We start from the raw sequence: 15302 nt of genomic DNA, 5'->3' as shown, positions 1-15302 counted from the left end.
GTGTTGGCCTACAGCAGTGCTGAGATGCACAGTTTCGTTAGTGTGTATTTAAGGAAGCAGTGCTGTGTATATCGTCAGCTGTTGTCTTCAGTGTTACACAGTGTACTCTTAGATTCCATTTGTGCTTCTGAATGAACATCCTGCACTGCAGTGCTGTCAGAGCGGTGTTGCTTACAGTAAAGCTCTGATATTCTGTTGGAAATTTCTCCCTGCAGCAGTGCAGTAATACATGATCATCGCTTTTGCATGGGTTATAGCTATCCAAGATTTTCCACTGCAGTAACCTCTGAGTACACTGTATTCAATATACCAGAATTATTCCCACCCAATAATGGGAATGGGGGCTTGAATAAAAGAAATGGTACACATAATGATTACAGGTAAAATCATCCTCATAAGAGCTTTTAATAGTAATGAGAATAGTGTATTGTCTTAACTTGTTGCTAAACTTCTTGTTGCCTTTGACAAATTTGAGGCAGCACACATGTAATACCCCTTTATGATGTATCACGGTGAGGAAGACCAATAAGCACAATCAGAACAGGAATTCAAAGATTTTGAAACTTCTGCAAAGAAATCCTTTCTGAGAGCAACTTTTAGGCTCTAAATAGACAAGAGGCTGTTCAGATAAGACCAATGATCTGGAAGATGTGGGTAGCTGACATAAGCGTATTTCAAATTCTATTCCAATACCAATATATGTTCTGTACTGAATATATTCTATATCATAATATCAATATCTGATACCATGTGGTACTATGTGATGTAAACCTAGTGTACATTGTCACACTACTTAACAGACAGCACAAAATGACAGCGATCTGGATGTATGTCTTGATTAATAATGGCAATCAATGCAAATCAGGCTCTAAACTGCACTGTGTGAAAATATCAAGAGGAGAAACTTCCTACAATACAAGTAACATGATAAAATATCTTCATGGGGTTTAAGCAATGTCTTTAATAGACAGCACAAGGGCAGCTGACCTGAGCAGTATTAGCGAGTGTGGTCATTTAAAATGATTGCAGGGTGCATGGACTAGTGACGTGAGTGTTCAGAGAAACTGTTGGATGTGAGAGCACTTCAGTTCTATGAGAAATGAGTACTGATGAGACTCCCAGGGTCTACTTATTGCTCGTGAGTCAAAGCACAATTTACGGCAATGCCATAACATTAACATAACTCAGAAGTTTATTACTGGCAGCAGCTAATGCAGGTAAGGGGAAAAAAAGTGTGTACAGCCAAGCCCAGCTGAGTGAAACTAACAGCTCTTACCTAGTATATCGTTTTCGATGATTAGCCACTATTAGATATTAACAACATGTGATTCTGACACAATGAAAACAATAAACGTTCAGTACTTACAGCTGTACAGAAGCGCTTTTCTGAAGTAGGGGGAAAAAACCTTCTTTACGGTAATCTTATTCCAACCAAGGTAGCTAGCTAATGTGCTTCATTTAAAATCACCTAGATAACAGTATAAAGAACGAGCCTAGTAGCTTAAGTGTATAAAGATGCACATTTGTGTTTTTAATGGCCACTGGGGAAACCGGGGAAACAAAAACAGGGTGAAATAAAATGTTTCATGACCTCCCTAAATGCTTTATGCTAAGTAGGTTATTCATTTCATTGTCAGCGTCAGTAATGACAAGTACCAAAAAACACGTATTCATACTCAGTCTAAAAAAAATAAGTATGAAGAATGTGCATAAGTTTACATGGGCTTTAACACTTCTCTTTACTTCATGGTGACATCTATCACAGGCCCGCTCTCTCTCATCATCTCCCAGGCTGCATCATGTCGCAGTACAGCTATATGACCTTAAAAGCAAGCAAACTCGACTCCGTTTGTCTTTCTGTGTCAGGCAGTTAACTATTAAACTACATTTTGGGCCATGTTCATTTGCATTTCATTCTGACAATTTGACATTGTCTCCTTGGTCTCAGCCAGAATGACCCAGATGTCATGTTAAACCTTTATTAATCTAAAAGTCAACATAACTTCACTGAGAGAAAAACTCAGGCTATGCAAACATGGATAATTTTTAAAAAATGAACATTAAGCTTCGCTCAGGGATAATAATCACACACTCGGTTATATGTATAAATCAAAAGAGAGAAATTCAGAACTATTTCGGTGGCTGCCTAGGTAGGAAGCATGTTTTGCATACTTCATGCTGTTGAAATACAGTCTATCTCTGGAAGGACAGCTGTCTTAGCTTTTTTTTTTTTTTTTTTTGGAAGGACAATCACACATTTGAAAGAGATGGCAACCCCGTAACTGACCACAAATGTAAAAACGTTGCAGCCAGAACTGTGGTTTTTTTTTTTTTTTTTTTTTTTTTTATCAAATAGAAGTTACCTGTTATCAGTTATTTTAAGTTATTATCCAAAAAAACTTTCTTAAAAACTGCTTTGTCAAAATGCATTTTACAATAAATGTTATGTTACTAAGGTCGAATTAAGCTGTGTTGTCAGATCACATGACTGTATGTTGTCTGATGTATTCAGAGTGAAGCGTCTGGGATACTTTGACCACACACAGAGGCAGCTGGGCGAGAGAGCTCTCTACGTCTTTCCTGCTAAAGGAGACGCAACACGAATCACCTGCGAGGGCCCAGAGGGGGCGCCCGTCTTACCCGAAGACCCAGTCATCCGGAAGGTAAGGTGGATTCACACACACTAACTTTTAATACAAACTCTCCTACAGAAAAAGAATTACTGCTCAGCAGCAGAGCCTAATCCGATCCCTCCACCTTCCTGACGTGTCAGAGCTGTGAGGGTGCGATTCAAAGATGATCAACACCTTTTGTCAACAGCCTTCCTTGGAGTTAGTGATGTCTCTGCTCCTGTTTTACAGGTCAAACGCATGTTTAAAAAGCACCCAGGAAAGAAGGCGACAGAGAGTGCAGAGTCACAGTCCAACAGTGTGCAGACGGCTGGGAAAACAGATGAAGCTGAAGGTGACTTTGCAAGCTTATTTCTCTGCCATTGTTATCTGTGTGGAAAGCAGGCTGATGAAATTGTTTCTCAGTCGCTCACTTATGAACTTCAGCCGAGTTCCTCAGTTTCATTTTTATTTATTCTGTTAATCCATTATTTTAATTCATTTGACAGATACTTTTATGTAGAGTCACTTAGAAGTGAATCCGAGTCTAATCCAAATAGAGCTGATCTTTAAAGGGTTTTCCTCAAAGGCCCAGCGGTGGCTCTGTGGTAGTCCTGAGCTTGGAACTCACAACCTTCTGGTTTAGAACATTTACAACTGACCTATAATGCTATATTACTCATCCTTTGCTGTGCAAGTTATTGACATGCACCTGTGAGTCAGACATCACTGATGTTTGTGAGAAGTCTTAAGAAAACACTGGTAAAGTTTGTCTGTGGCGCTTTTTCTGTCTCGATCTCAAAACTGTGACTGTTAATGAACTGTCCATTAAAATGAAACTGTGACTGTTAATGAACTGTCCATTAAAATGAAATATTTTAACGGACAAACGCTGTCTACACTTGTAACTAGGTGGTCACATGGATACCCTAAATAAAAATCCTAGAGCTGTACAGGGTTACACATAATAGCAAGTGCCGCTTAAATGCCACATTTCATTCTCCGTCCCGTGATGAAGCCTAAATGGTCATGATCCTTTTTTTTTTGTAATCTCACTGGTGATCTGAGGCTATTTTTCTAGGCTCCAGTAGATAGCTGAGTTTCTCCAGTGCCTTTTGTTCCCTATATGTGGACAGTGTAAGGTTTTGAGCTAGTGACCAGAGAGCTCAAATCCCCACTGCTGGTTTTGACTGTTGTACCTCGCTTATAAGTTGTTTTGGATGAAAGGATCTGCCAAAAGCATGCATGTCAATGATGAATCGATGTGAGGGGTGACGTTATCTCCGTGTGAGTGTTGTTTCTGCCGTGTCTGAACATGAAGGCTGAAGTTACACTTGCAGACTTTGATTTATTCGGCAGTATATTCATTTAAAGGCATCAGGGTGGATGTTTATGTTCGGAAACTAATGAGGGCAGGTCAAATTGGCATGGAGTTCAATGCATGAGTCACCGAATGGAGTCCTGCAGTCTCCACCGTGGCTCATACCTTCAAATATGAATCCTTTTTTTTTCTTTTTTTTGCTGCATTTTTTTGTTATTGTTCCTGCTAAAATGAAACTTCGCTGATGAACTTTACAATTTTCCCTATGCTTCATAATCATGATATCAGCCAAGCGGCTTCAGTGTGTGAAATTTGCTTCTTCAATTTTGCACTCGAGCTGTATTGTCACTAATATCATGGCAGCTAACCTCAGGTTTAGCATCGTGCAAACTAAATCATATACTGCTTTGTTGAATTGTTGAGCATGTCCAATTTTAGATGACTTCTCTGTTTTTGACACTGTAGGACACACTGTTATCTATTAAAAAATAGTCAAAAAGGAAGTCAAAGAGCTAAAATCAAGAGCTCTATCTTCTCAGTACATAGTTTTGTATCACTCTACACAAGCAGTCTTGGGTTATTGTCTTTGTCTGTTGTGCTGTTCAGTGCTAAACACTGTATTTTAATTTGTGTGTAATGATTTAGGCATGAACTAAACTGATTTATGCTTGTGCTAAACTGTTCAGAACAGAAAAATGTTTACCCTATCATTGAGCACGCCACAATTCTGGCGATGCCACAGCCGTCTCTGGGAGGAGCCAAGGGACCAAAATTGGCCACTCTGTTTGGATGAGAGGGATGGGCATTTTTTCTCTCCTCTGTCAATCACAGCGACACTAGCCAGTCATGGACATCTGTGTGCATGTATCCGGAAGAGGGCAGATATCGCTTTCCTCCAAGTGTATCATGCTGCCCTGTAACGCAGCCTGAGCATCAGTTAAGGATATGGGTATGATACGGGAGAACTTTTCCAAAATGCTCCCCAAAAACATTTTTGGCTGAACTGTTTAGTTAATAGCCACTTTAAATTGAGCAAATGTGTTTGTGGCATTGAGCTGATATGACTGAGGTTGATTTATATAATAAACTACATTGCTGATTCTAGTACAAGCTGTATTCATTATTATAATTATCATAGCTTTGCTTATAATAAAATGTAATAATTGTAAAAAATTTCTCTCTTAAAATGAAACGGATGTAGAGAATTATTTTTGTCAGTGTAAAATGAAAACAAATTAATTCATTTGTAAATTAACTTGTGTATTTTACCTTTTCTGTTATAAATGTTAAATGCATTAAGCATTTCAAAATATAAGCAAACATCCAGGCTTTAATTTGTAACTTGCGCACAGTTTTGGCAGGTTTAAACCCCTTTAGAGCCAGTGTGTGGCTGCTTTTTTAATTAGTATTTTTTTAATTATTCGTGTTTTTTTATTATTATCTTTAATAGAGCAACAATCAGAGGCACCTCATGACCATACAGCGGAGAACTCATCGCCACAGCGCTCCAATAATGGCCCCGTCCCAAACGAGGCAGATGAGGAAGGAAGGGAGCAAGAGCCCACCATACCCCAGGCACAGTGGCCTCTTCTCGGGGAGCTGGAGTCAGATGAGGACGCCGCAGAAGACACGGATGACACGAGCTCAATCACATCCTCGGCTAGCTCCACAGCCTCGCTGCACAGCGGCCAGAGCAGAAAGAAGAGCATCCCTCTGTCTATCCGCAACCTGAAGAGGAAACACAAGAAGAAGAAGACCAAGTTCTCCCGAGAGTTCAAACCAGGAGACAGGTGAGTAAAATCTCTATTAATTGAGTAAAATGGGTTGTATTAATTAACATTAATGTTAGATATAATGGGGTGTAAATGGCGACCAGTTCAGATTGGTGCACTAGTCTAACAGTCTGGATATACTGATTCAGGTAAACTATTCAGCTCTGATGAATGAATGGATTCATGTATATGCGTATCAGTCATGTCTGATACATCACCAGGGTGAACAAATCTTAAATTCATTGGCTTTCCGGTGAGATAAGTCAAAGCTTCAGTCTTCTGCCCAATCACATGTTATTCTTAGCCGTCGAACCCAATTAACTAAAAAATCAGCAATGATTTAACTCAATAGTATGACGAGCTAATTATGTGCATTAATAAAGACAGTAAGCGAGTACTTGAATACCTGAGAGGGGTGACTTTATGCAGATAAAGTCTCTGGTGACGAAGCATCGTGTTTGCACCCTCGACTAAGAGATAAATCCTGTGACCTTTCAGCAGTGTGGTGTTCTGTAGTCACACATAAAGACATGATTTGAGCTAGTGTTTCATTTTGATGACATTTTTAAATGTGACTGCATTTAATGCTAGCAAGTTATTTTGTGAAGGTAGGGAGGACAGTTTTTTTCTTTCTCTGGTTAGAAGAGTGAAGTAAAAAAAAAAAAATGCTTGTGACAGCTTTATGAATCTGCTTGTCCCCTGGGCAACGGGAATGAAAAGCTGATAACCTGGATATGAAATCTGCCTGTCCTGGCCACCTGAGCTAGTGATTTGTCCACCCCAATCACACATTTCGCTTTTAGTACTAGCTATGAAATGAGCATATCTTGCTCTCTCACATTGTACTGCATTGAAACAGTTATAAATTGTATCATATACAGTCATCTGCTGCTTTAAAAGTATCTCTCATATGTGGGATCTTTGAGATGCACCTCAGGTCTTGTATTAAACTGAGCCAAGACCGTTTCAGATCCAGCACTACTCCTAAACAAAGACTGAGTCAATCCTGGATTTGAAAGAGAGGTACAGGAAACAATGATATAAAGCTGGATAAAGGGATTGAAATACATTCTGCGCCTTTTGCAACAATATATTATACTTATAAGATAGGGATGTAACTAAATATGAATACAGCAATCGGAATAAGCACACAATGTGTTCTAAACACATTCAAATACAGAGGGCGCACTATTCTGTGTTTGTGTTTTTGTTTTTCTTCTTGCCAAAAACGTTCAGGAGGCATCTGGTTGAGACTAGAATTGTGCATTAGGACTGGGATCCCACACGGCAAAAAAACAATAGGATTTTTTAAAAAAAGAAGGGAAAAAAAAGACAGTGTATCCCTCAAGTCTAGTTGGGACCAATTATGTGCTTAACTGATGTAGCTGAGGTTGAGGAACTGTCAGAGTCAGAACTAACATACCATTCTAACAGTTCTGGCATTTCTACCTGTTTTTTTTTTCTTTCTAGTGTTTCTGGCATAATTGTGGTAGGATTCATATTTAATAAAGAAAAAACCCTTCAGGTTTAAATCCAAATACAGATACAAGTACAGATAGTGGCCCCTAATATACACCCGTAATATGCAAGGTGCTTTACTAATCTTTCAATGTTTAATTTTCAAAGTAGTAAGTCTGTTTAGATGTTCAGTATACACTGGGTGAAATGCTGCACATATAAACCTGGTCTGTGAGAGCCTTTCTGAGCTCTCTAGCCAGTGCAGCATCTCTTCATCAGCTGCAGTAGGGGATATTTAACACCCTGCACACACACACAGACGTGTTTATTGACCGCTCTCTTGTGTTCTCGGTGTCTTACAATGTCCCTGGCCTTGTTTTGAAATATCAGTAAGTGTCTTTACACACTGTGTACCTGTTGGGGCTTGGTGTAATGCAAATCACACAAAACGAGTGTGTGTGTGTATCCTTTCTGTGTTTAGTGGTGATCATGTTTCTAATGTGTGAACGAAGATCTAAAACAAGCACTTGATATAGAAAGAGACAGAAAATAGAAAACCAGCAGCTAGGCCAGAGCCGCCTTTTTCGGCTGTGTCCCAAATTTCATCCCATTTCTGTCTCTCGGAGGAGAGAAACTGTCAGCACAGCTATGCTTTAAATAGCAGCAGGTGTGTATGGTGCGCGGTGACGTATAGAATCAGCCGTCCTCGTATAAAAGGAAGTGGTGAAGTTGTTAGAATTTAATAAGTGTGTGTGTGTGTGTGTGTGTGTGTTCGTGCGCATGCGTAGAGTGGCTGTGGAGGTTGTTTCCACGGTTACCTCAGCTGATGTCATGTGGAAGGATGGTCGACTAGAGACAGGAATTCGTTCTAACGACCTCATCCCAATCCAACACCTGGACAACCATGAGTTCTGCCCTGGAGACTATGTAGTGGACAAACGCAGTGAGTGCAACACTCGTACATTTATGCCATACCTGTATTTAAAGATGATGTTCATCCAAGAGTACTAACTTGCTCATAATGTAATCAGTGTGTGATTTTTCCTGCTTAAATAAAATATGTACTAGTTATCATATTTTTGTTGTGGGAGCATTTGTTAAAATGTAAATAAAAAAAAATTATACTTGCATGATTTTTTCAAATGTCAATTATTTCTCCCTTTGACCAAAAAAAAAAAAAAAAAAAAAAAAATCACCCAAGACATATTTGGTGTCTGTCATTTACATCTTTATACATCTTTTTACAGGGCTAATGTTGGTAGTCTCACCCAAATTTTTCCATAAATATATGCCTCATCCAGTTCTTCAGTAATGTCACAAAGACTCCCTAAAGTGGTTTAGGACACACTGTGACTTCCTGTAATCTGTAAATCTAAAAACATGAGCAAAACGTAAAGGAAAAATCCACCCTTACTGACTGATATATTAATCTTTATAATCAACATGTGATCCTCAGTGGAATTTAAGATTTATTTTACGACTAAATTCTGAGTTGATTTTTTTAGCCTAAATTTTCTTGGTCTATTTTCACTTGTTTCTTTATTGAATATTTTTTAAAACTAATTTCTATGTTAGCTAAATAACCACGTTACCTTTTCATATTAAAAAAAATCATTTTCTTTCTCCTACTGCCTGGCATAAAAGAGAGAGGTATGCATGTTTTTAATTTGTGTGAGAAAATTAATTTGGTATAAAATGTTTGATTTGCAGGCCAGGCGCTGCAGGACCCGAGTGTGTATGGCGTGATTCAGAGAGGAGACCACAAGGCCAGGACATGTGTGGTGAAGTGGATCAAACTGAACGCTACAGGAGACGATGTGGAGGTGAGAGCATTGTTTAACCCTTACAGCCAGATTGGCTTGCTCACTTCCTTCACCACTTTTTGTTTTGAGTCATTTTGTGAAATGTATGGTTTGGACCAGTTTCTGTATAAAGACACACAGTCTGCTACATTAAGGTTTGTTTTCTCTGTTCATTGCCCAGGTGATTGGTGAGGAAGAAGATGTCAGTGTTTACGATATATCGGATCACCCCGACTTCCACTTTCACACCACAGACATCGTCATACGGATAGGCAACTCAGGCTCAGAGGAGTTCAGTGACGAGGTAAAATACCTTCCATATTCACTTCTTTAAGCTTAACATTAGTGCTGAAGGTAAAATTCAGAAGTGTACAGCAGAGTATAAAATTTTGTGCCAATTCACATTTCCTTCTTAAGTCACTCTTTGCTGTGCAAAAGAGGTGCTTGTTGTTGTTGTCTTTTCCAACCCTCTGAAGGCTGCGGAAGCTTATTCATGTCTGGTCAGCTTTATTACTCTGAGAAGGTTTGTAAATAACAGGAATATTGACCCATTCTGATATTTTGATATTAGTCCCGGTGTTGATTGTGACATATGCTGATCTAACATTTTCACATCACATTAATTACCTAACCTTTTACCCACCACATTGTAATGAGGTACTAAATAACCAAACATAAATCTGATCTGAATAATATTTTAGGCAGAAAACAGCAAAACAAAAATCAAATCAAATTTCAAATAATAACAGATCTGTTATTAATTTTTTTATTGAAATATTATTCTATTGAAGTGTCAATGTCTAAGTGACGTCTGTCTAATGTACCTCTTTACTGTTTCTCTGTTATCTGTTATACCTAACCTGTGTGTGTGTGTGTGTGTGTGTACAGAGGACTGTGGGACAGGTGTGCAGAGTTGATGTCAGCAGTAAGGTGGAGGTGGTCTGGGCTGATAACTCTAAATCTGTCGTCTTGCCCCAGGTATCCATCCATTCACCCACATTACATGCTACATCTCTAGCCTCTAGTCTTTATCCATCATATATCCAATCTTTTTAGCCAGTTTCATCAGTATCCAGCCAAACTTTTTTATAATACCAGAGCACTACATTATATTTAGTAGAATGTACATCTAACTACTGGATGGTTTTTAGGCAGTGTCAATTTTAAAGGTCATTATTTATAGGCTGTAATTATTACACTTGTACTATGATAGTGTCAGTTACAAAAAAATTAGCAGCTTAATTTCTTTACTTTTTATAGTGATAACTTGTGAACTATAATTGTCTTATTACCACTTATGATGTACATGTCAAACATTCAATTTGTTAAATAGGTTGAATTTATTAACTTTCATCCATATAACATTTTTTCAGCATCTATACAATGTCGAGTCAGAGATTGAGGAGACGTACTACGACTCGGGCGAGGGCAGCACCAGCGGCGCCTCCTCAGAGGAGTGGGAGGACGAGAGCGACAGCTGGGAGACTGATAATGGCCAGGTAGAGGAGGAGGCGGGGACAGGAGGAGAAGACGCCACCCCCAAAACGGAAGCTCTGCCTGAGGTCAAAGCCTCGACGCCCAGTGCCACGGCTGGCACAGACACACAGGGGACACCTGCTACACCCGAACTGCCAGCAGGTATGAGACGAGAGAATTCACTCTAAATGGCCATGTTTAGGTCAGTCAGGGAGCAAATGTCAAATTTATTAAAATGTTTATACTGCTGTCTACAGAACTGGAGCACTGGTAGTGACAGCCAATACGAAACTGCAGAGAGTCTGAGAGTTTGTACACTCATGAAGCTAGTTCTGTCTTCTGCACAACACTCACTCTGAATTAAGTTTGCTGAGGGATTAGTGTTAATTGTTGTCATTTCTTAACAGCTGTGTTAGAAGCTAAATGTACTAGTTTTTACTGGAATCCACTGAGGCATGGTTTTTGGCTGTGGTTTCAAACTGCAGTCCTGGCGAGTTTCAATCCTGTGTGGATTGCGTTATTTGAAGTAACAAGTCAAATGGCCAGTTTGCAGGGTTGGTTTCTATCCCGAATACTACATTCTGAAACTCGATGATGCATCAAATTAAAGTAGTAATCAAGGACATGGGAGGTAAGGTGCTGAGGGCACTGAAGCACCCCAACTTTTAGGATTCCTTTAACTGCAAATGCAGCAGCAACTGCTAAATTAATATGTAGACAAAAAAGAAAGAAATAGCCACAACAGACTTAAAAACTACTCAAAATACTCAATTTTAGACTTTGTATGTGGGAGATTATTCTCTTATACCATAGTATTTTGCCAGTGATTACAATTTTTAATGTAATAATGAACACACTGTTTAATGGTTCATAGATACATAGTCAAGTCTTCAGGACAAAGACATTTGTTCTTTCTGGTTTCTCTCTAACATGACAAGCCGTGTTTCGAGAAAAACAAGAGACTGGCGAGGGAACAACTGTATATAGCTGCTATAACATAAGAAATAACAGGATCCAACTCCCTTGTTGGGAAACTTACTGACTTTTCCGAAGCCCTGACACTCATTACTTAAATGTTAAACTCTCTTAACAGAAAACTTCACCATATCAACGATTATACACCTTTCTGTGTTATATAAAAACACATTTTAATCTGTTTATTATTGCGCTTAGATTATGTGAAGCTTCCGCTGTACAAGTCCCTGTGAATGTGCCATTATAGTAACGATAATGTATTAGAATGAGCACATTAATATAAATCGATCATTTATGTTCGTCATAAATATTCAGATCCATGCTGCTATAGAGAAATTAATCAACACCTTCTGACTGGAGAATTCAATCAGACTGTGGTGTGATTATTGTAATCAGCACATTCTGTGTTAAAAGAAAAAAATATGACTGTCAATCAAGTGTGACATCATAGCTCACTCCACTTAAAATTCCAGCACCTCCAATGTAAAACACCTTCCTGCAGCCCTGGTAGTAATGTTTTGTCCTGATGTTAATCATACTATAGGCCTTGATGCTAACTTTTAAACAAGTGCTTCCAAGGAGTTTTGGTTGCCAAAACAGACACTATGTTTGTCATTTCTTACATCTAATATTTGATATATTTTAGATATATAATTATATATGATTAGAGGGCTTCACCACATCTGCATGAAGAAACAACCTAAGTGTGTGCCACATTGTGTTGCTTCATGCACAATATTGCTTGGTCCAGAATATACTAAATAAAATTTAAATTAGCATTTTATAAGGTCACCTATATGTGCAGTAACAATCTATGAGAACACTAATCCTCATTCATTTGTTTTCCATGTGGAGGTGGAGCACCAACGAGTGAGGAGAAGCCCAGTAAGGAGACACCGCGACTGGCCTTCCGCGAGCTCAAAGAGGCCCTGAAGATCCTGGAAAGCCTGAAGAACATGACAGTGGAGCAGCTGTGGACCGGCTCGCCCACCTCACCCATTGCCGAGCCAACAGGCGCCACTGGCACTGCCACCCCAGCCGATGCCAAGCCCACGAAGGAGAAACGCTTCCTGGATGACATTAAGAAGCTGCAGGAGAACCTGAAGAAAACTCTGGACAATGTGGCCATCGTGGAAGAGGAGAAGATGGAAGAGGAGCGGGCGTCAGCCCCCGCCGAGCCTCAGACACCGGTGCGCTCTGAGTGGCCCAGTGATACGCCTGTCCTGTGCCAGCAAAGCGGTGGTAAACCTGGTGTCACGTTCACCAGTGCCAAGGGCGAGGTATTCTCTGTGCTCGAGTGGGCGCCAGGTACGAATCACAAAAATGTATATTATATTATTTACAAAATATAACAGAAGATTACGCAGTGGATTTAATTCCTGAACCAGAAAATGACAAATTCTGAAAATGTAACTTCTTTGAAAAATTGGCATCGTGGTTCTATCATATTAATATACTAATAATCTGTTGGAATGTCAATCCTCCAAATAGTGCCAGGAAGATATGTGTTTAAATAACCAAAATGTATTTTTTATTTGAAATATTGTGTGATATTTAATAAGTTTTATCATCAAGGATACAGAAAGAGTTTTTGGTGAAAAATGAAATGTACATGTATCCCTTAACCCAAATATAGTCAGTCAGACAGGAAGTTACAAAGGTTATTGCATATAACAAAAAAGGGCAGCCTCTAGGTTCCAGTTTTTAAAACTGTGCTAACTGCCTGTCTAAGTCGTCAGTCACTCGCCCATATCTGAAATATTTTATTAATCTGTGTGAATACATCTCAGAGGCTCGTACATTTTAATAAAGCTGTAATATGCCTCAGGGATTTTAATTAAACATGGGCTGTGCATGAGAAATGTTTCCACCTGCCTTCTCTAGACACCCACACATTTAAGAAGATGGAGTTCCAGCCGGCTGAAGCTAAGAAGTTCTTCAGTACTGTCAGAAAGGAGATGGCTTTGCTGGCCACGTCGTTGCCTGATGGCATTATGGTCAAGACATTTGAGGACCGCATGGTGAGTGCATCACTCCATAAGATACAGCCATGGTTGGTTAAATAAAAAACAAAACAGAAAACAAACAAAAAAAAAAACATCAATCAGGAGCCCCTACTTTTATTCTACAATTTTGAGGGTTTTTCTCAATTATTTAATCAATGGATGAGAATTTAAATGATCATTTTGAACATGTCAATAAGTTATCTTGAAGTGGTTGGCATTTTTTTCCAGTGCATTCCTGACAAAATTAGATCTGGTTAGATGTACTCTACTTAGCTTTGTGTATGAACTAGAACTGAGTTAATGAGGCGTGGCCAGTTAATGCAAATTAATAGTGTTTTTCTGTTAGGATACAGTGGCTAGATAATAATTAGGAGGTAGTATATAAATCCCTTTGAGATTTTTCTTGTGAGAAATTTCTGGAGAAAAAGAAAAGGGGATGGTTAGTGGATCCACCACAAGATGAATAAAGGAATTTTAGGATAAAGATTCATTTTTGTTGTAGTTTTTCTCAACTACCATTTTGATTTTTATATTTGAGGATTTCTACCCATTTCTGTACACAATATTTATTTTTATGGCAATTGAAAAGCATGGAATTACCTCTGGTTTACTTTTGACCCCTGTGTCCCACTTCTCCAGGACCTGTTCTCAGCTCTGATCAAGGGTCCTACACGTACACCATATGAGGATGGCCTGTTCTTGTTCGACATCCAGTTGCCCAATATTTACCCCGCTGTGCCACCACTATTCCGCTACCTGTCACAGTGCAGCGGACGCCTCAACCCAAACCTCTACGACAACGGCAAAGTGTGTGTCAGCCTGCTGGGCACGTGGATCGGCAAGGTAAGAGTACTGCCACTCTTTCTGCTTTTTCTGGCTTTATTGCTTCATGTGCATTCGACAGATTTGAAGTAAACCTTGGGCCATGTTCCAATGCTGTTTTTAAACATGCTCTCCTCAGCTTCAGAAATGCATCACACCTACATAACACTAGTGTGTACTAACAGCCAAGAGGGAAGGAGTGTGTATTGGGATTTATTACAGTAACATAGGCGGCTTTAGCAGCAAACGCAGTATAGCTGCAGCCTCAAAATGTAGTAGAAGCAATTCAGAAGGTAATGTAGTTGATTTGTTTATTTTACTGTTAATACAGATTGATGTAAGTTATATTTTTGATGCAAGTGTGTGATATAGTCATGCAGATTGTAAAAAGCCTGAGACTATATGCTTTCATTACTGCTTAGCAACATGGCTCATAGCTCCAACAAAAGCCCAAAGACATGGGCTGACTGAATACATTTGGGTGGACGTTTCGTTTTTGGCTAAACTATCTTTAAAGGAATTGTCCACCCTGAAACACAGTAAATATGTCTATACTGAAATATTTGTGATGTGCTTAGTAATTATATATATATTGATATGCAATTTGTTCAGGGTGGATTTTTTTTCTTTTAACAAGGAGATTCAACCAAAGTGCTAGAACAAAGAGGGAAAGCTGATAAGGGGGTAAAATAAACAGTATTGTAAAATGGTGCTGGATTTAAAAGATGTCGAGCCCATTTATACTGGAGAATCACCATTAAATGATAAAGCTGATGAGATAGTTTTCCCCCTCACCATGGTACTCTACTCTTATGAATTTAGCTTTGTATTTTGCTTCTGAAGCTTAATTTCTTGGAGTACTTACTTTTGATGCACCTTCCGATCCTGTTTTAATCTTTGAAGAGCTTATATATTTTATATTCTTAGGGCACAGAGAGGTGGACGAGCAAGTCGAGTCTCCTGCAGGTGCTCATCTCTATTCAAGGTCAGTTACTGCTCTGCTGCGTTACACAGTATGAAGTAATCATGCACAGTATTTTTTATCAAGGACTTTGAAATAT

At 39.1% G+C, this 15302-nt stretch overlaps 1 protein-coding gene across 1 annotated transcript in view; it reads left to right on the top strand.

Moving 5' to 3' along the window:
* The window catches only part of ube2o (ubiquitin-conjugating enzyme E2O), a 39269-nt gene that overhangs the window by 19177 nt on the left and 4790 nt on the right, over positions 1 to 15302 (top strand). The window contains exons 8-19 of the mRNA XM_053232024.1: positions 2513 to 2663; positions 2862 to 2964; positions 5381 to 5720; positions 7949 to 8103; positions 8871 to 8983; positions 9144 to 9266; positions 9851 to 9940; positions 10336 to 10600; positions 12269 to 12721; positions 13298 to 13434; positions 14059 to 14262; positions 15169 to 15226. Of these exons, the coding sequence (XP_053087999.1) occupies positions 2513 to 2663; positions 2862 to 2964; positions 5381 to 5720; positions 7949 to 8103; positions 8871 to 8983; positions 9144 to 9266; positions 9851 to 9940; positions 10336 to 10600; positions 12269 to 12721; positions 13298 to 13434; positions 14059 to 14262; positions 15169 to 15226 (2192 nt within the window). The remainder of the gene's footprint in view (positions 1 to 2512; positions 2664 to 2861; positions 2965 to 5380; positions 5721 to 7948; positions 8104 to 8870; positions 8984 to 9143; positions 9267 to 9850; positions 9941 to 10335; positions 10601 to 12268; positions 12722 to 13297; positions 13435 to 14058; positions 14263 to 15168; positions 15227 to 15302) is intronic.

The sequence above is a fragment of the Pangasianodon hypophthalmus genome, chromosome 2, assembly GCF_027358585.1.
Source record: "Pangasianodon hypophthalmus isolate fPanHyp1 chromosome 2, fPanHyp1.pri, whole genome shotgun sequence".
Classification (NCBI taxonomy): Eukaryota; Metazoa; Chordata; class Actinopteri; order Siluriformes; family Pangasiidae; genus Pangasianodon; species Pangasianodon hypophthalmus.
Note: the sequence above shows the minus strand (reverse complement) of the source record. Positions and strands in the feature narration are given on the sequence as shown.